Genomic DNA, 20,467 nt, shown 5'->3' with positions numbered 1-20,467 from the left:
CCCCTGTTTATTGCAGCACAATTCATAATAGCCAGGAAATGGAAACAACCTAAGTGTCCATCAACTGATGAATGGATAAAGAAAATGTAGTACGTATACATGATGAAAATTACTCAGCCATAAAAAAGGATGGATTTGCAACATGGATGGAACTGGAGATCATTATGTTAAGTGAAACAAGACAAGCACAGAAAGACATGTAACATGTGAACTCACTCACATGTGGAGTCTAAAAAAAATAGGTGATCTAATAGAGGTTAAAAATGTAATTGTGGTTACCAGAGGCTGGGGAGGGAAGTGGAGAGGGAGAGATTGGGGAAGGTTGATTGATGACTACTAGTTAGAACCAGATAGGAATAAGAAGTACTGAGATTCTATTTGAGCAGTAAGGTGAAGATGGATAATGCTTGTTTACTACATATTTCTTTATTTTAATAAAAATAGGAAATAGATTTTTAGATGTTTTTACCATTAAGAAATGTTAAATGCTTGAAGGTATACATATATTTACCTGACTGGACAGTACATGGTACAAACATGTAATGGAACATCCCATGGTATCCCATGAATATGTACAGTTTCATATGTCTAATTCTTTTAATAAAAAACTTTTCAGAAAAGGAAGCTAGAATTTTGTGTGGAACCAGGACTTCAAGCCATATGGGAGGCAAGCATCTTAACTACTATCCCAAACACTGGCCCATGGTTTTGTTCTTCTCCGTCATTGCATTGTGTGAGCTTTCAGGATTGAACAGCAATTCTGATCCTGTCTGTGTCCTTCCCTTCCTCAGGCTTCCGATGATGAGTCTTACATCAGTGACGTGAGTGATAACATCTCTGAAGACAACACCAGTGTCGCGGACAATATTTCTCGGCAAAGTATGCATCATTTGAGCTTCCAGGTTGTCCTATCTCAATGCCAAATTACAACACTGGTGATGTCATGAGCAGTCATCCCCCTGCCCCTTACTAATTATTCTTTTTTGCAACTGATGGTTCAATAAATTTTGTTTTGCCTTCTCTGTTGAGATAAATTGTTGCAGAAATTTATTTGGGATATTTTTCAATGAAAAAGTGTTACCTCCTCCTCAAACCAAAAGTTTGTGTCCTTCTTACAAAATACATACATACATATATATATATATACACACTTTTTAAAAAAAATTATCTTCTATTTTCTTAAATAATATTTGAATGTATTTAATACCTTGTTCAAAAACCTAGATGGTGATGTTTTGTGCATTTGTTAGAAAACAGCCTTGTATTGAAGTTAGTCCATCAGGGAGACTAGACGAAGGTTCTAGAAATATATTGCAATGAGAATTATTTGCAGGAGTTATTTCTCTCCTTGATTTTGTGAAATCAGAATAACAAAATCGCTGTCTTCGTGATTCTCCCTCTTCCAGTCCTGAATGGGGAGCTGACAGGAGGGGCTTTCCGAAACGGACGTCGCACGTGCCTGCCAGCTCCGTGTCCTGACACTAGTAACATTAACCTGTGGAATATCTTGAGGAACAACATTGGTAAAGACCTGTCTAAAGTCTCTATGCCTGTGGAGCTCAACGAGCCGCTCAACACCCTGCAGCATCTGTGTGAGGAGATTGAGTACAGCGAGCTTCTGGACAAGGCGTCGGAAACGGATGACCCGTATGAGCGCATGGTAACACATACCAGAGCTGTGCCTCTGGGGTTGTCTGGCCCGAGAGTGGGCTGAGCCAGATCCGTTAACGATGATACATTTGGGTTTTGCATTGCATTCTTCCTGCATAGGTAAGAGAGGAACTGGTCTGTTGGCATAAATCAACAGCACCGGAAAGTCCCAGACATCTTTACCGGAAGATACCCATTTTGTGATTTGTGCAGAGTCTCTGTAGTTAGGATAGAAAGGTACTGTGCTCCTTAGAAGTTCAAAGCATGCCTCGCCTCACTTTATCAGCTTTTCCTGAATGTCAGGGTAGCCCATCTGTTCAGGAATACAGTCTGTCACTCTTTGCCCTTTACTCCATATGACTGGACAGCATGCCCCTCCCTCTGAAAAGCACTGGCAGCCTGTGTCCTCGCTCCATGGCGCTAAGATTGTGCACATGACACAGCCTATAAACTCAGAACCTTTGGACTCTGAACTCGGAACCTTTGATGCTCATGAAATCGCGTGCACTTACAGGTGAAGAGCACTTGACCTCAGTGACCTGCTGCTCCCCTTGCAACTAGTTGAGCCTCATTTTGACTTGTTTTTTTCCCCATGTGTTGATGACGATTCTGTGCAAATAAGTTAATGTGGTTGCCAGCAAATACCCACCACCACGGGTGTGTAAAATCCAGAGGAATAGGGACAAACAGCCTGGCAGAAGACTTTCCTATATTTCTCTCCTTTCTTCAATGTTTTAACAGGTTCTCGTTGCTGCATTTGCAGTTTCAGGATACTGCTCCACCTATTTCAGAGCAGGAAGTAAGCCATTCAACCCAGTCCTCGGGGAGACTTATGAGTGCATTAGGGAAGACAAGGGATTCCGATTTTTCTCAGAACAGGTAAGTGCTGCGGGACTCAGGGCAGTTTGATGCTGAAAACAGCTTTTTGGTGTCTATTTGGGAAGAGTTATGAGGGCAGTTAAGAGAAAACTCACTGAACTTATCAGCTTCATCCCCCCCCCCCCCACAATGTGTATAGGTTCTCTGTGCTCAAGCATAAAATCCTTGTTTACTAGAGTAGGCATTTACCCCAGTGGTTAGATGCCAATGTTCTACCTCAGGGGACTGGCATATCATCCCAGCTCTGGCTCCCGACTCCAGCTTCCTACCAGTGCAGACCCTGGGAGGCAGCAGTGATGGCCCAAGGAACTGGGTTCCTGCCACTCATGTGGGAGACCTGGCTGTGGCCCCAACCCACCCCCAATCATTGCAGGCATTGGGGGCAAACCAGCAGATGGGAGTTCTCTGTATATATCTTGTCTCTATACCTCTCTTTCTGTGTCTCCTCAAGTGCTCAAGTGTGTGTGTGTGTGTTTGTGTGTTTTTCTCGGCATCTCAAATATATAAATGATTCTTAAAATGTATTTGAAAAGCGGAGAGAAAGAGACTGAGAACACGGATCTCGCTTTCACTGCTTTGCTCCCCAAATGCTGCAACAGCCAGGGCTGCGCCGAGCCAAAGGCAGGAGCCAGGAACTCAGTGCAGGCAGAGTCCCAACCACTTGACCACCCACTGAAGCCTCTCAGGGTGTGCACTAGCAGGTATCAGAGCCAGAACTGAAACCCAGGCACCCCTACATGGGATTTGGGCATCCCAATTTGTGTCCCAACTGCTGTGCCAAATGCCTACTCCTAAATGATCATTTGAAGTTAAAATATTTACTTATACATCAGAGTTACTCATTAGTAGAAATTAATGAATTATAGTTTGTATTTGTTTGCATTGTAAAAAATGGTTGTCTCTAGAAGTTTTAACAGAGATATTGCCTTCTTTCTGGTTTTTAATCACCAGGTTAGCCATCATCCACCCATTTCTGCCTGTCACTGTGAATCAAAGAATTTTGTGTTTTGGCAAGGTTTGTATTTTCACTTATAATCTAAAATCAAATGTATGAGCCTGTGGAAAACGTTACTGCTTCCATAGAAGGTGCATCACACTTGGTTTCAGTTTCCACCTTTGGAACTTAGAGAATGTTGCTAATTCACGAAGAGCTTAGATTGAGAAATTAAATTTCTTTTTTTTAAGATTTTATTTATTTGAGAGGCAGAGTTACAGAGAGACAAACAGAGACAGAGAGAAAGGTTTTCCATCCATTGTTTCACTCCCAAATGGCCACAACAGCCGGAGCTGAGCCAATCCAAAACCAGGAACCAAGAGCCCCTTCTGGAACTCCTACGTGGTGCCAGGGCCCCAGCACTTGGGCCATCCTCCACTGCTTTTCCAGGCTACAGCAGAGAGCCAGATCAGAAGAGGAACACAGCACCGCCACAGCTCACTAGGCTAATCCTCCACCTGTGGCACCGGCACACCGGGTTCTAGTCCTGGTCAAAGCGCCAGATTCTGTCCCGGTTGCTCCTCTTCCAGGCCAGCTCTCTGCTGTGGCCAGGGAGTGCAGTGGAGGATGGCCCAAGTCCTTGGGCCCTGCACCCGTCTCTCTGGGAGACCAGGAAAAGCACCTGGCTCCTGGCTTCAGATCAGCACGGTGCGCTGGCCGCAGCGGCCATTGGAGGGTGAACCAACGGAAAAGGAAGACCTTTCTCTCTGTCTCTCTCTCTGAACCAACGGGAAAGGAAGACCTTTCTCTTTGTCTCTCTCACTGTCCACTCTGCCTATCAAAAAAAGAAAAAAGAAAAAAAAAAAAGAAGAGGAACAGCCAGGACTGTGGAGGAGGTTTAGCCTACTACGCCACAACACCGCCTGGGAAATTAAATTCCTGGTTTAAATATGAACCGGTGTCGACTAGGAGATGAGACTGTGTGTGTGAACAGCACAGCCTGGGAAACAGCGCAGCTTCATGCCGCTGTGCCAGCTCCAAGCCACTGCTGGCTCTCCTGTGCCTCCTCCCCTGCCTCTGTCACATGCAGATGGCGCTGCTGCCTTCTTACCTGTTTGGGGTGTGCTGAGAGATTTTCACCCTGAAGGCAGGCTCTGTGATGCTAATCCGTGGTCAAAGTCTATGTGGATATATAAGGGGTCTTCAGAAACTTGCTGGAAATACATATTATGAAAAAATATGCTTGGATCCCTTTTTTAAAACATTTTGCTTCTATGGGGGCTAGCATTTTTGCACAGCTGGTTAAGCTGCCAGCATCCCATATCAGAGTGCTGGTTCAAATCCCAGCTGTTCTACTTCCAGTCAAGCTCCTGCTTATACACCTAGGAAGTCAGCAGAAGCCCACGTGGGAGACCGTGGCGAAGTTCTTAGCTCCTGGCTTCAGCCTGGCTCAGCCCTGGCTGTTGCAGCCATTTGGGGAGTGAGCCAATGGTTGGAAGATTCTCTCTCTCTCTCTCTCTCTCTCTGACTCTGTCTCTCTCTGCCTCTCTTTCTCTCTGTTTCCCTTTTTCTTCCCTTCCTCCTTCCTTCTCTGTATGTAGCTCTGCCTTTCAAATAAATAAATAAATCATTTTTAAAAGGTTTTCCTTGTACATATTTAGGAATACCATGTGAGTTCACGAGATACTTTCAGTGTGTGCTAATCAGATCAGGACAATGAACATTTCCTCCTCTTGATACTACTTCATGTTTGAAGTCTCTGAACTCCTCCGAAAGTTTTTACACCCAAATAAACTTCCATTTTAGTTCCATTTCCTATGAACATTTTGAAGCGCCCTTGTATACACTTGCAGTAATTCCTGGTATTTAACTCTCTGGGACTCAGGGGTGTGAACTGAAGTCTCAACATATTGGTGCCCATTTGCAGTCAGAATATTGCACACCTGCCTAACACAAAACGTTCTGCACCATCTTTAGGAAAAGAAAGGCTGTGTCTGTAAATCTGACCAGTAAGTTAACTAGGTCCTTCCTGTTACACTGCTCCACTGCTCCCAGGAGGGCTCTCCTCGTCAGCATTTCCTTAACCTGAAAACACACGGTATGATGACGCGCTGGAAGGTACTGTGTTTCAGAACAAGACACTCAATCATTCCTTGCTTACAACCAAGAGACAGAAATCGAGTGGTGATTGCACTAAGCTCCCTTAGTTCATCAAAGTGGGACCATGTGGTTATTACAGATACACAAGTAAATCAGAAAGCCATCATGTGCGATAAAGTGCGGAGCCCCAGGCTCTGTCTTAGCAACCAGTGTAGGAACCTGTTCATTAAGTTAATCCCACCGTCTTATAAATCTTCTGTCTCTGTAGTTAGAGGTTTTATTTTATTTTTTCAGCTGTTCTCCCCAAATCATATCACTCTTCAGGGTACTTCAAAAAGTTCATGGAAAATGGAACTAAAATATGTTTTTGGTGTAAAAAATTTTGGAATCTAGGCATAGTTTTTTCCATTAATATGCATTTTTTGTGATCTTTTCAAATTCCTCTCATATGCATGGATTTCAAAAATTTTTTGCACCAAAATAAACTTACCTTCTAGTTTTGTTTTCTATGAACTTTTTGAAGTACCATATGGGAGGTGTGGGGGTGGGATATATATATATATATATATATATATATATATATACACACACACACACACACATATATATATAAATCAATGGTATTGAAAAAAGTATTTTTACTGTACACCTCACACTTGATATTTATGTTAACTTTTTTTACCATCTGGTTAAAACCGACAACAGCATCTATTACCATTGGATATCAAATGACAGTAAAGTCTTGTTTATATGTTTATGTGATGAAACACACACACACACACACACACACACACCCCTATGTGCATGCGTGCACATTTGTTACTCCAGGATCATCCTAGTTTTGTTGGTTTCAAACAAATATGGAGAAACACAGATGGTAGGAGTTTTGTGGGTTTTTTTTTCCTTTTTTTGGTTCACAGCTAGTAGTTTCACCCTGGGCCATCTTCAGGCACTTGTCATGTTAAATCAACAATACAGAACCAATTGTGGTTACAGAAGTGGTTTGTAAAGTGTCATACAGATGTCAGATTTTACAGAACAAATGATTAGCTGCGCAGTGTGTATTTCCTGTCCTCTGCCTGTGTCGTCTAGATATCAGATGGAAGAACAAGTTCTGGGGAAAGTCGATGGAAATCCTGCCTGTGGGGACACTCAATGTTATGCTCCCAAAGTAGGTCGCTCACATCTTCCTTGGGGTCTTTTTCTACTTTCTGGATCAGAAGTGGGTGTTGTAAACTCTGGAAGATGCCAAGGGTCCATTTCCCTGTGTGCAGGGACCTCCTGTTACCTTGAGAATGGACTCCCACAAAAACAAATGAGAAGTTCCGCCAGTTTGTCAAAGCTTCCCACTTACCTCTTCAGATCCTCCATTCATCAGTCAACACTGGGCAGCTACTGTGTCCTGACAGCATTTGCGGGTAGATTAAATATCGGGCAAAATTAGCCCAGGAGGTAGCCCCCCATTCTCCAGAATAAACTTTCAGTATTCATCATATCACAGGGAAGAATTGTCCTAGCTGGAGATAATGCCTCAGTCATAACAGTTTGTAATTTTTTTAGAAATAGGCGCTTCATTTTGAAAGTATTTTATTTGCAAATACACTTTAAAGTGCAACTTAATTGTGACTTGAAGTAATGTCATTTCCTCCTTTAGAGAAATCCTGTAATGTTACTCCCAAGAGTTCGCATTTGATTTCCACCATCCTAGTTATGCTTATAAGCCTGTTAGCAGATGGTTATGCACATCTTTGGTCTTCGCTTGGATTATGAAACAGTGTTCTCAGAGCGATGTTTTGTAAATGCCTGTCTCCTACCTTGAATTCTTCCTCAGTGGTCACCGCCTGCAGGGTGAATCCGAACTCCTGGGCTATCACTGCAGGCCTTCCCAGCCTTGCTCCTCAGCAGGGCCGCTTCCCTCACAGGCCCCTGATGTGCCAAACTCTGCTGGCCCCTGCAGCTTTGTCAGTGCTTTCGCTCAGCCCAGAGAGCCCACCTACTCATCACCCATGCTTAGAGCCGACCCAGGCTCCTCTAAGACTCTGCCTCAACTCCCACTCCGCAGTCCAGGGAGGTCCAAGGACTAAGGACTCTACCTGCTGTGCTCCCATGGTGCTTTGTTTTTACATCTATTGCAGTTCCCTTATTTTAAGTATTTGTTTACATATCCATCTACTTCTACCATGTTTCTGGCTCCAAAAACACAGGAAACAGGCCCTATTGAACTCTGTACCTTTAGCCACTGTCCCAGGGGAAGCACTTAAATACTCCTTGAATGAATGAATCATGTTGTAAATATTTATGACCACATGGAAACTTTCAAGAAAGAAGTGAGAGAAAGTTGAGGGGAACACAAGCTTCCACCCAGGGATATTCTCATTAATAGAAACTGTAACATGCATTTGTGACCTCTGTTGTTTTGTAATCAGTATTATATTCCTGACTAGGTATGGAGACTACTATGTGTGGAATAAAGTCACCACGTGTATACACAACATCCTCAGTGGGAGAAGATGGATAGAACATTATGGAGAAATAACCATTAGAAATACCAAAAGCAGTGTTTGCATTTGCAAGCTGACATTTGTCAAGGTAAATAATAGCACTGAACAGAAAAGGAAAAATAGTGCACGGTGCTTCCTAGGGAAGAAATAGAACAATTACCTTGAACAGCAGCAAGTCACGCTTCCCTGTGTCATTGGTCCTCAAGGACGTTGTAGGTAAGAAAACAGGACCCGCCTATGGACTTGCTCAAGGCATAAAGATTTCTGAACATGTGAAGGTCAAAAAAGGCCTCATTTCAGAACACACAGAAAGTGCTTTTCTTTCTAAAGGATTTTCTTTTTAAGCATCCAGTCAATAGTTACTATTCCAAGTCTTCTGGTTTATATTTCTATTTGTGCTCTGTTTGATTACAGCATATTCAAATGATCCTATTTTAGGGAATTAATTACAGTGCAGTTGTCATTATTTGTGGGTATTTGAATAGAACAGCCATGTAGATGATGGCTACCAATCACTCCATATTGATCCAGCCCTGCCACTATTGTAATCCAGATGAGTTGAACAAAAGCATTTCCTTTATTGTCAAGAAAAATGTTTAAAATAGCAATGCACGCAGAACTTTCCCTCAGTCTCCCTGGCCTGCAGTAGAACACACCGTAGTACCTCTGTGTGTGTTCAGGGTGTGCTATAGAATTCACGAAGCACACATTCCCAACTGCCCCCTTTGTCTGTTCTACTGATGACTATATTCTAACATGGCAAACAGGTAGCATTTTGGAGTCTTAAAACTCTAATATTTTGGGGCCAGCATTGAAATGCAAAGGGTTAAACTGCTGCTTGCAATGCTGGCATCAGAGCGCTAGTTGAAATCCTGGCTGCTCCGCTTCCAGTTCAGCTACCTGGGAAGACAATGGACAAGAGCCAAAGCACTTGGGCCCCTGCCACCCATATAGGAGACCACGATGGAGCTCCTGGCTCCTGGCCCCGGCCTGGCCCAGCCCCAGCTGTTGCAGCTATCTGGGGAAGTGAACCAGTATATGCAGAAGCTCTCTTTCTATCTGTCTCTCCATGTCCAGTATTTTCATTTCTTATTTAACCCCTTTTAAGCCATATTGGAAGGTCATGTTTAGTTTGATTTAGTATCTTTATTTTACCTGAAGATGATTCTCGCTGTTTTTTTCTTACAGACTCCTGGGACAGCTAGCACAGAGCTGGAAGGTTATTTGCTCTGACTGGGAGATGTGGCACATTAGAATTCCTTATGCCAATAGCTCTAAGCTCTTCTACAGTGGCATAGGCCTTTTCCACTCACCAAGGTTGTCCTTTCAGGTCCGGAGGGTGGCCTAGGGTGATTGTTGGGAGGTGTGGACAGAGCTCACATAAAGGAATTCTAATGTGCCACATACTTGGGGCCTGATCTGAAAGGGGAGACGTGGGGTCCAGGCAGGCAGATTCCTATGGACTTGTCAACCATAGGGAGGAGCATGGCTGGAACAGGGCCACATCAGGGGCCTCATGCTAACACGGAGCCATTTACAGATGCTGCGGAAATTAGTCGATAGGCTGTTTCTGCAGCATGGCCAATTGAGATTCATGAAAATCCATGAACCAGGGGAAGATTGGAGATGAGGATCTGAGGGAACAAAAGAAATAGCGACCTTTAAATTACCGTCAGTGCCTTAGAATAGCAAGCAAACCTCCAGGGCACAGGCTGGAGAACCTCCGCAGTCCTTATCAAATGTTCCAGGGTAGATGTCTGGAAATGATCAGGATGAGGGACTTGAAGAGAACTTCTCCTATGGAGATCACAGGGCTCTGTGTTATTGAAGCCATGGGGTATCTCACTGCGGTGGGACTTTTCCAGGTGAATTACTGGAATTCTAACGTGAATGAAGTCCAGGGAGTTGTGATGGACCAGGAGGGGAAGGTGGTGCACCGGCTGTTTGGGAAGTGGCATGAAGGGCTGTACTGCGGCGTGGCCCCCTCTGCCAAGTGCATCTGGAGACCAGGTGAGAGCGGCCCGGGCGTCCTAGGGCAGAAAGGAAGGGAATGTCGGTGTGTGCAATTTAACATGTGTTTCTGTCGATAATGACATTAAAAGCACAGGTGCTTAAGGCAATTTTAGTTGATAATTTATACCTGATATATATGCTATATACTCTTATAAATCCCAGTATTTGATAGCTGAAAATTTAAAAATGTAATTCAAATCTCTGACATGTGGTCAGAAATTGGGCTTTTGAAAAGATACTACTCTATGGCCGGCGCCGCGGCTCACTAGGCTAATCCTCCACCTTGCGGCGCCGGCACACCGGGTTCTAGTCCCAACGGGGCGCTGGATTCTGTCCCGGTTGCCTCTCTTCCAGGCCAGCTCTCTGCTGTGGCCGGGGAGTGCAGTGGAGGATGGCCCAAGTGCTTGGGCCCTGCACCCCATGGGAGACCAGGATAAGCACCTGGCTCCTGGCTTCGGATCAGCGCGGTGCACCAGCCGTGGCGGCCATTGGAGGGTGAACCAACGGCAAAGGAAGACCTTTCTCTCTGTCTCTCTCTCTCACTGTCCACTCTGCCTGTAAAAAAAAAAAAAAAAACAACAACTCTAAATGCATGCCTACATTTCAAAAACTAGGTACATGTATTAAACAGTTTAGATCATTGAAATAAACAAATGTAAATTCTTCCTCCTGTTATTTAGTCTCTGTTTTAATAACAAAGTAAAGCCTATAAAACATCTGTAATCCACAAATTCAGTGACTCACCAGAACATGGGCTCTTTTCACTTACACAGCCAAAAGCTGCAAAATGTTAATTTCATAGAAGATATCAAGGGAGGTCTGCTAATATATTGAGTTCTGAGTATAAATGGAACCAGTTTCCACATGACATTTATGTTCAGTGCAATTTTGCTAGTTGATCTTTAACTTTAAAATTAGTTGTTGGTTGTCTAAGAGACGTCAATGAGTACTTAAATTTTGCACTGGCAGGGTGACTAGTTCATCCATCCAGCAGCTGTTTATTGAGTACTACTGCATCAGAATCTGTTCTAGGAGCTTGGGTACTTCAATGAGCAAAGCATGCCTTTGAATTTCACTAGAAGGGGCCAATAAATGTTAATTTGAATGTGCGAATGTGTGTCTTTTTCTTTTCTAAAAGGAATAAGTTTCTGGTAAAATATTTATGATCATGGTTAATCATCCTGGAATTTGGGTGCCTAACTGAATATTTGAGAGTAATTAAATAATGAGGACTACTATATGTGAAAATCTGTTTAAGGCTAGAGTTTTGAGCAAGTGTTTGGTACAGCAGTTAAGACACTGGTTCAGGCTGATGTTTTGGCACAATGAAGTTAAGCTGCTGCTTGAGATGCGAGCATCCCATATTGGAGTAACTCTGGGAGTCCTGGCTGCTCTGCTTACAATGCAGCTTCCTGCTGACATACCTAGAAAGGCAGTGGAAGATGGCCCAGGTATTGGGCCTCTGCCACCCATGTGGGAGACCCTGATGGAGTTCCTGGCTCCTTGCTTTAGTCTGAACCTCACCTGGCTGTTGCAATCATCCAGGGAGTGAACCAGCAGGTAGAAGATTTTCTCTTTCTCTCTCTCTCTCTCTCTCTCTCTCCCTCTCCCTCTCCCTCTCTCCCTCTCCCTCTCCCTCTCCCTCTCCCTCTCTCTCCCTGCCTTTCAAATAAATAGGTAAATAAATATTTTAAAAAACAACAAAAAAGATGCTGCTTGGGATGCCTGTGTCTCATACCTGGAGCTGGGGTTTGAGTCCCAGCTCAACTGTGTTCTACTAATGCTCACCCTGGGAGAGTCTCTACCTCCCGCAGGGCAGATTGAGTTCTGGACTCCTTACTTTTGCCCAGCTCCAGTTGTTGTGGAGAGTAATTTAGAGAGTAAATCAACAACAGAAGATCTAAATATATGCCTTTCAAATAAATAAAAAGAAAATTTTTTTAAATATATGAATCTATCAGCTCTGATCAACATAGTTACCCACTTAACAACATGCAACCCGATTTAATTCACAAGAAAAGCTGTATAATCCATTGTTCATGACTACCACTTTGAGGTTAGTGTGGATATTAATCAAGCACTGGGAAAAGCCGACTTCTTCAGTTCTGTGGGCCTTTGACCCACTCAGAATTTCCATGGCCTCATTGCAGGTTCCATGCCGACCAACTACGAGCTCTACTATGGTTTCACAAGGTTTGCTATTGAACTTAACGAGTTAGATCCTGTGCTGAAAGACCTGCTCCCACCAACAGATGCACGATTCCGGCCAGATCAAAGGTGAGGATGGCTTGGTATAGAAGCTGTAGATCAGATCACAGCATGAGGCTTTGAAGGCCATTGAGGTTGATTTCTGCTACCATCATTTTTGTGTTGTCTTACATATTCTCTTTTCTCTCAGAAGTATTTGAGTGTTCTACCCTAGCTAAGGCAGTATTCATGGCAAGTTCATAACAAAAGATTGTGTCAACACAGGGATCCCCACAGATGTTTCTTGATGTTTCTTTTTTTATTTTTTTAATTTAATAAATGTACATTTACAAAGTGCAACTTTTGCATTGTTGTGGCTTTTTCCCCCATAACCTCCCTCGCACCCGCAGCCATCCCATCTCCCACTTCCTCTCCCATCCCACTCTTCATCAAGATTCATTTTCAATTATCTTTATATACAGAAGATCAACTTAGTATATACTAAGCAAAGATTTCAACAGACTGCACCCACACAACCACACAAGATATAGAGTACTGTTCGACTAGTAGTTTTACCGTTAATTCTCATAGTAAAACACATTAAGGACAGAGATCCTATGTGGGGAGCAGGTGCACAGTGACTCCCATTGTTGATTTAACAATTGACACTCTTATTTATGTCAGTAATCACCCGAGGCTCTTGCCATGAGCTGTCAAGGCTATAAAAGCCTCCTGAGTTCACCAACTCTGATCTTGTTTAGTCAAGGCCATATCACAGTGGAGGTTCCTTCCTCCCTTCAGAGAAAGGTGCCGCCTTCTTTGATGGCCCGTTCTTTCTGCTGGGATCTTGTTCACCGAGATCTTTCATTGAGGTCGTTTTTGCCACAGTGTCTTGGCTTTCCATGCCTGCGAGACTCTCATGGGCCTTATAGCCAGATCCTAATTACCCAAGGGTTGATTCTGAGGCCAGAGTGCTGTTTAGGGCATTTACCATTCTATGAGTCTGCTGTGTATCCCGCTTCCCCCGCAGGATCATTCTCTCCCTTTTAATTCTATCCTTCATTATTTGCAAACACAACACAGATGTTTCTTAATGGAAAGTTTCTCTCCCTGAAAATGTACCAAAAGTCTGCAGATTCACGAACTCTCTGCCATGGGCAGCATTACTCCTCATCCAGTGTCTTTGACCTTTTTATTTCTATTATTTTATGCCATGTGATACCTTTTTTAATTTTTTACTAATATGTAATTCTTATACATTTTTATGGAATACAGTGCCATATTTCAGCATTTGTATATAGTACAAAATTATCAAATCAGGTAGCAGACATTTCCATTTCCTTATCAATTTTTTGTGATTGAAACCTCTGAGTTTCTCTAATAATTCTTCAACAACACATTGCTGGGAACTGCAGTTGTCCCACAAAGCTACAGAGCACTAGCATTTGGCATTTCGTGTTTCTGGTACCCATTCCCCAGCCTCTGTCTCTCCCTGCCCTCCCCTCCCTTCTCGGCCTCCAGTAGTCACTAAGTTGGGAGCAACTTTGTTTTTTAACTACAGAGTAGCTTTTAAGCTGAAGAAACAGGGGCCCCCAGATGCTTTGAGTTTGCCCCACATGGACTTGATCCCCAGTATATGAGATGGAGTGCCTTTAACACTTCTGATTCTTGGTTTGCCTTATTATTATCGTTATCAGGTTCTGTACTCAAGCTGTCCGTGCCTGGGGAATTCATTTTACTTTTCCCAAGAATTCTGTATGCCATGCACATTCCACCCAAGAGCAGTTTCTTTTCCCCCACATTTGATATTATGTGTCTTCTGGCACAGTCCTCAGTATTGAATGTTCTGCCACCCAAGTCTCTCACACCCCTCCCATTAGAACACGCAGTCTCTCTGTTTGGCATTCAGGTTTATCAATAAATGTCCGGTACAGTTTGTACCATGGCATACCCTGTGCTTTGCTGTCAATTTGAAATATAAACATATCCAGTTCACCGGTGGCTCAGCTTCTCCTTCCCAATTCTGCTTCAGTATTCCCTTTCTAAATTGTGTGGACTATCACTTTCCTGTTCTGAGGCCTTTTATAATTTTCTGCAATTGTTACCTTTCTTTTTTTCATCAATTTTACTCTCTCCAGTAAAACAAGCAAACTTTTGGCCTTTCAGTCTACTCTCAAAATAGATGGAGAACAAGCAGTTACCATCCCCCATTCTGTGGCCTCTACAAGTACTTTTTGACAATGGGGGAAAGGAGCACACTTGGGACTTGATGCTGATCTAGGCCTGGACCCTGCCATCGTCCTTAAAAGTTGTAGAGCCCTAGACACAGAGAGGCTTTCCAGGCCTAACCACTTCCCTTGCGCTCCTACCATTGTGGTGTTGTATCCAGTCATTCTGTTCATGTTCACAGGAAGTATGTTAATTGATGGGCAGACAGAAGTGACGTGGTCTGGGGCAGAGGTTGGGGGACATTACCAGAGTGTTCACTGTGTTATGTTCATGGTAACTAGAATGTAATTTTATGCGAGTGACATTTTTTCTTGGAAAAGAGGATAATATATTAAAATACCAACTGCTTTCTGTTTAGATTTTTGGAAGAAGGAAATTTAGAAGCTGCTGCAGCAGAGAAACAAAGAGTAGAGGAACTGCAGAGGTCTCGGAGACGGTACATGGAAGAAAACAACCTTGAACACAGACCAAAATTTTTTAAGTAAGTCGCTGCATTGCCATCACGGGCTCGTGGCTTGCAGGTGGTTGCCACAGCAATGTGAAACTGCAGGTAAAAGGGAAATGGGGGATAGTTTGGTGTCCAGGGATCCTCAAGGGAAGAAAAATGAAGCTGATTTTGGTAACTTTGCTTTTGGCCATGTAAATATTGAATCAGATTTTGCATCTGTGAAAAATCAGTAGCCATGAAAAGAAATTCTTCTGTACACCCCTTTTCCTCCCATGGGCAATAAGGGAGTGAAGGTCTCACCCGGGAGGCTCCTGGTTCTTCAGCTACGACCTTCAGCAAGGTGGGAACTCCCTCCCACCCTGTCACCCGCAGAGTGGATGGGACCCTAGCACCCACAAGGTCATCCTGGCTTCATTAGGATTTCACCTTGTTTCTATCACGCAGAGCTATTTCTGTCCAGATTTTGTCCCTCGCTGTTGTGATAGGAGGTGATTATTGCAAGATTATGTGGACATCACACAGATTAATCTGTAGTTTCCAAATCCATCTGTTAGCCTCCAGAGCCAAGACAAAACCCAGGGTAACCTGACATCCTGGAGAGCTGCCATCTCCCGCAGAAATGCAGGCATGGTGTGTTCTGTGTGCCCCAAGAGTCCCACTCAGCAGGCTGCGAGGGCCACTGATGCGGCCTACTTTTCCCGCAGGTGACACAGAGAGCCTTGTGGTCCCAGGTCCCAGGCTCTTAGTAAACAGTGCCTGTGCATGTTTTGTTTAGGGCTCTTTGTGCCCTGTCTGAAGGTGATGTGTTCCTCCGTTGGTCTCTTCCATAACCCTACCTACTTCCATTGCAGATGTTGAAGACATGAGTTCTTTTTGTTTTTTTTTTTTATTATTATTATTTTTTTTTTTTTTTTTTTGACAGGCAGAGTGGACAGTGAGAGAGAGAGACAGAGAGAAAGGTCTTCCTTTGCCGTTGGTTCACCCTCCAATGGCCGCTGCGGCCGGCGCGCTGCGGCCGGCGCACCGTGCTGATCCGATGGCAGGAGCCAGGAGCCAGGTGCTTTTCCTGGTCTCCCATGGGGTGCAGGGCCCAAGCACCTGGGCCATCCTCCACTGCACTCCCTGGCCACAGCAGAGGGCTGGCCTGGAAGAGGGGCAACCGGGACAGAATCCGGTGCCCCAACCGGGACTAGAACCCGGTGTGCCGGCGCCGCTAGGCGGAGGATTAGCCTAGTGAGCCGCGGCGCCGGCCATGAGTTCTTTTTGGTTCAGTCTTCAAACCATCAGCAGATAGGACACTCACTGGCTTACAAAAGAGCACTTACACATACGTGTCTAATTGATGTGATTTGTGGCTAACATTGGTTTCCATGTTTTCACAGGAAGGTTATTGATGCCAATCAAAGAGAAGCCTGGGTTTCTAACGACACCTACTGGGAACTCCGAAAGGACCCTGGGTTTAGTAAAGTAGACAGCCCTGTTCTTTGGTAAACTGGGAACATAGAGCTAGCCAACATATCACACTCTGAATGATTAAATAACTATGCACAATTATGTTTCTTATAGCTACACGTGGTTTCTGGGTCGACTGAAAACCTACCATTTGCTTTTCTATTTCATCTTTATAATGGACTTTCAGAAGTGCATTAGACAAGGCCCCTGACCACTTTTGGATCCTTTCTGTTTTGCTGCAACCATATTCCTTAAGAAAAATAAAACATCCACACCCTCCTCGGAGAGCAGAATAAAAGGAGCAGGATATAAAATCCAAAGTCTGAAGAGTTTGCAAAGAAAAACAAACTGTACCTGGTGCTTAACGCTGATCAGAGAGTTAAAACAACACTACAAACCACGCGCTCGGTCCGTCGTCTGGAAGCACCATCCCCCCGTCTGGTCTGTCGTAAGAGCTCGTGGGCCACAGCGGTCGGTTAGTTCAGACTTCAGGTGTGTCTGTTGATGTGACGTGCTTGTGCTGGCCTTGTCAAAAAAAGACGTGATGCTTCTCAGAGCCTGTCCCATCTGTCTGCCATTGTTCATGCCTTAAGAAATGCAAATATGTACAATAAATCATTTTTAAACTGTGTGCCCATAGATTTATGTGAAGGACAGACCTTTTGAATCACAGCATGATTCGCTTTCTCAGTCGGAACATGTATGGGTCTAGCTGAAATGACTTTCTGAAAGTAAGCGACACAGGCTTGACGTCAGTGAGCTGGTGTCCTGTCATTGACATGAAAGGCAAGAAAGAAAAGGTGTGCAAAACAGATCTCTATATTCATGTTGTTTAAGTTCTGTCCTGCGTCCTGATAATAAACCGTCCCTCTTCCACCTCATCTCACAGTGTGCCCTGTTATTTGGCAAAATCGTATTTGAATTGGACATTTGTCATCAGTGTTACAACTGTGGAAGCAAACAACAGAAAGTATGGGAATTCCTGTGTGGGCTTAATAGTACCATGAATGGTAGCTGTTTTTGAATGAAGTACAATGTAACATCATCTCTCACCCTGCCCACCCCATTAACACAATGTGAATTCCTCTGAAGAACAAAGACAAAATACCAGTAGCTTATTTGCATTATTTAAATGAGTTCTATGCAAGATCATAGTTCATATTTCTATCAAGTGATTCTGTGTGCTACAAGCATTCCCCCTGCTATGGGAAGGTAATAGAATTTAAGCTAAGGAGTTTAGCCGTCTCAAAAGGGAAAGGGGTTCTGCCTAATTCAGTACTTGTTTCTCCTCCACTAATCTACAGAGGCTTTTGTAGGAGTTTTGCATCAGTGTTTCTAAGTTTCTGCACATAGATGGCTATCTAGATGCCTACATGTTTTCAAAAACGTCTTTAGAGATTTTCCTGGAGAATTATGAAACTACATGTATCTCCATTGTCGGTTAGGTTTTTGTTGGTAGGCCCTTACTGTCAGAGTTGAAGTGGTATTTTAAACTCTGGTAACAAGGTTGCTGACATTTTCTCTTGGTACGAGGTGTTGGCTTGAGTGTTATTTCTGCTCAGCAAAGCACTCCTACTAATGGCTAATACACCATCAACTAATTCCTGGCAGTGGCTTATCCCCCATCAACTAATTCCTGGGGAGGAAAGCGTAATGGGAACCGCTCTAAGGTTTCCAGCAGATGGAGCGATGGCTTAGTGATCCTGCACCTCGGCCCTTTCACCTGAGTCTGTCCATGATGTGTGCAATTTGCATTAGTTTCCAACAGATTTAGTTCATCCTCAAGTGAACATCCTAATCCCTTGCCAGGACGAAGCAGTGCACTTAAGCAGCCTTTCCATGCTGCTTGGTTCCTCTCATTCCCGTTTTAGATCTGTAGGTGGCTTACCCCATGGCAGTCAAATCCTCTCTCTGGTTATTGATTCTTTTTCTGTTCATTCATCTTGACATCCTTTTATCTATATTCTGAGATACATGGCTTTAATTTTAATTAGAACTTAATTAGAATCCTATTGAGTTCCTTAAAGAATTCTGTTCCACAACTGGTAGTTTATTAACATACTATTCAAAGAGGTTCTGCTCTGTCTGTAGGAGCACTGCTTGGAAGAGACTCAAAATAGCCTACATACAAGAATCCTGCAAAGTAAAGGTAATACAAGTAGAGCAGTTAGAAGCTGGGGTCTTGGTGACTAGCAGATCTGTCGGGCAGGCAGGTGGAAGAGCACCCAGCACCTGCCAGGAAAGCAGCCACTGTATGATTTGGGTTAAAACTGAGATGAAGGAAAAATAGTAGAGTGAACCTTTACTAGAGAGTAAGGTCCAGCTGCCAGTCAAGTGGGTGAATGCTGATCAGAGCAAACTTGAAACTGTGATTAGGGTTTCAACAGGAGAATGAGGAAAACTGTCAATTAAAAATCACCACATTTTATAATCTTTAGAATCTCTTTGGGATTCAGATTTCCTCGTTGTTCTGATTCAAGTGATCAGTTCAGTTTCAGATAATACCCCAGTAGTACCCGATTCACTCACCCACCTGTCCCCCACCCCCTGTCAAATCCTTGGCCTCTTCTCCCATCCTTTCTTCTGTTTATTGACATGATGGTTATAGAATTATGAGACTGATCCTGTTGAGATTTTTGTCAGCATACTGTTTTGGGCTTTTGAGACAAACAGGAAAAGAATAGAGTATTGGATCATTCTCTTGATAAAACCTTAGAATTTTATGTAAACCTTTGTGTTTCCAGGACACTTTTCTTGTCTTTCCCTAAAATGACCTAGGGTAGAGGAGGACTTAACATGTCTGTCTCCCTCTCCTGGGATTTCTTTATGAGCCGCTACATCTCATCTATAGTGGCCACTACAGAAGGCAGCAGTAAGTGGCAGTGACCCTGTGGACTTGGACTTGGCTAAAGAGATTGATGGCACACACCAGCACTTGTAGAAGCCGACCAGAAATGTTTTGATTTCATTTGCTTCCACCCAGGGTGCAAATGTACTCTGATTTTGCCATTGTCTTATTGTTTTTTAATGAACTCATTATTATATTTCATGGTATCTTTAAATACCAGTAATTTCCAGGCAATTGTAAACATGAACCTCATTTAAGATCACTTTTTAATGGGTTAGTTATATATGGGGGGGAAAAAACCAAATGCAATTTTCTGGGTAAAAACTGCTAAGGAATTTTCCATCCAATGGATGCCAGGTTGTCAGTGGTCCCAACCTTTGGCTTCTCTTGCTTATTCCGACCCCATGCCTTTGCGCAACTGCATCCCTCATTAGAGTCTGCCCCAGGGAGCAAGGGGGCAGGGAGGAACAGCAGATTAAACTGTTGTGCTTAGTCCTGTTTACAGCTGTGGCTGGAAAAGAGTTTATCATCGTAACCTAAAGGACATTTTGTTATTTTGCTTGTGGATTTTAATTATCCATTTTGTCTGAGCTCGTTTCGCTGTCATCCTAGATAATAAATGTTTGTGGGAGCAGAGCTCCTCACACACCAGGGGGTATAAGAAATGTTTGCACTTGACTTGGTATATTCTGAATGTGGCACAGTAAATAATGTTCGTGTATAAAACATTAGTTTATTTCTATGGGAGCCATTATGTTCAGGATATATAAAATGTATCTAATTAAACAATTATGAATCCATTCTGTGCTCTAGAAATGTTCTTTTGGGGGAGAGATGAAGAAAAAAGTGTCAGTGGAGCTAAGAATTATAGTGTTTATTTTTCCAAGAATTCCCAGAGATTTAGAAATACTACTTGCCAAATTAGGATGAGATCCTCTGAGTCCTAATGGAGTATATTTTGCAAAATAGATACATTTTTTAACTGCATTGCCAGGTTCCCTGTTAAACTGAAGCAGGTTTGGTTGAATACACATGATAACAAGTACAAAATTGTTACTGAATTCTAAGACCTTTATGCAGCTTTCACTTTTAGAAAAATAGTGGCAAATTGTTTAAGGAATACTTAGCTTTATTCTTTTTGAAATGAGATAAAGAAGAATGACTTCTTTCCAAACTGCTCTGATGAACCCCCATGCCCAACATCTTAAGCAAATGAAGCTTCGTGA

The 20,467-nt window shown here is 43.3% G+C and overlaps 1 protein-coding gene across 24 annotated transcripts in view; it reads left to right on the top strand.

Annotated features, from left to right (window-relative positions):
• The window catches only part of OSBPL6 (oxysterol binding protein like 6), a 218,780-nt gene extending 198,739 nt beyond the window's left edge, over window positions 1–20,041 (top strand). For 23 of the 24 annotated variants that reach the window (XM_070070615.1, XM_070070605.1, XM_070070611.1 and 20 more), the window contains 10 exons: window positions 792–879; window positions 1,407–1,660; window positions 2,392–2,529; window positions 3,481–3,544; window positions 6,656–6,734; window positions 8,008–8,152; window positions 9,930–10,074; window positions 12,228–12,354; window positions 14,852–14,974; window positions 16,324–20,041. In XM_070070615.1, the coding sequence (XP_069926716.1) occupies window positions 792–879; window positions 1,407–1,660; window positions 2,392–2,529; window positions 3,481–3,544; window positions 6,656–6,734; window positions 8,008–8,152; window positions 9,930–10,074; window positions 12,228–12,354; window positions 14,852–14,974; window positions 16,324–16,432 (1,272 nt within the window). In that variant the 3' untranslated portion in view covers window positions 16,433–20,041. Of the gene's footprint in view, window positions 1–791; window positions 880–1,406; window positions 1,661–2,391; window positions 2,530–3,480; window positions 3,545–6,655; window positions 6,735–8,007; window positions 8,153–9,929; window positions 10,075–12,227; window positions 12,355–14,851; window positions 14,979–16,323 lie in introns of all 24 variants that reach the window. The other variant, XM_070070601.1, reaches the window with a different exon arrangement.
• Window positions 20,042–20,467: the final 426 nt, after the last annotated feature.

The sequence above is a fragment of the Oryctolagus cuniculus genome, chromosome 3 (assembly GCF_964237555.1).
Source record: "Oryctolagus cuniculus chromosome 3, mOryCun1.1, whole genome shotgun sequence".
Lineage (NCBI taxonomy): Eukaryota > Metazoa > Chordata > Mammalia > Lagomorpha > Leporidae > Oryctolagus > Oryctolagus cuniculus.
Note: the sequence above shows the minus strand (reverse complement) of the source record. Positions and strands in the feature narration are given on the sequence as shown.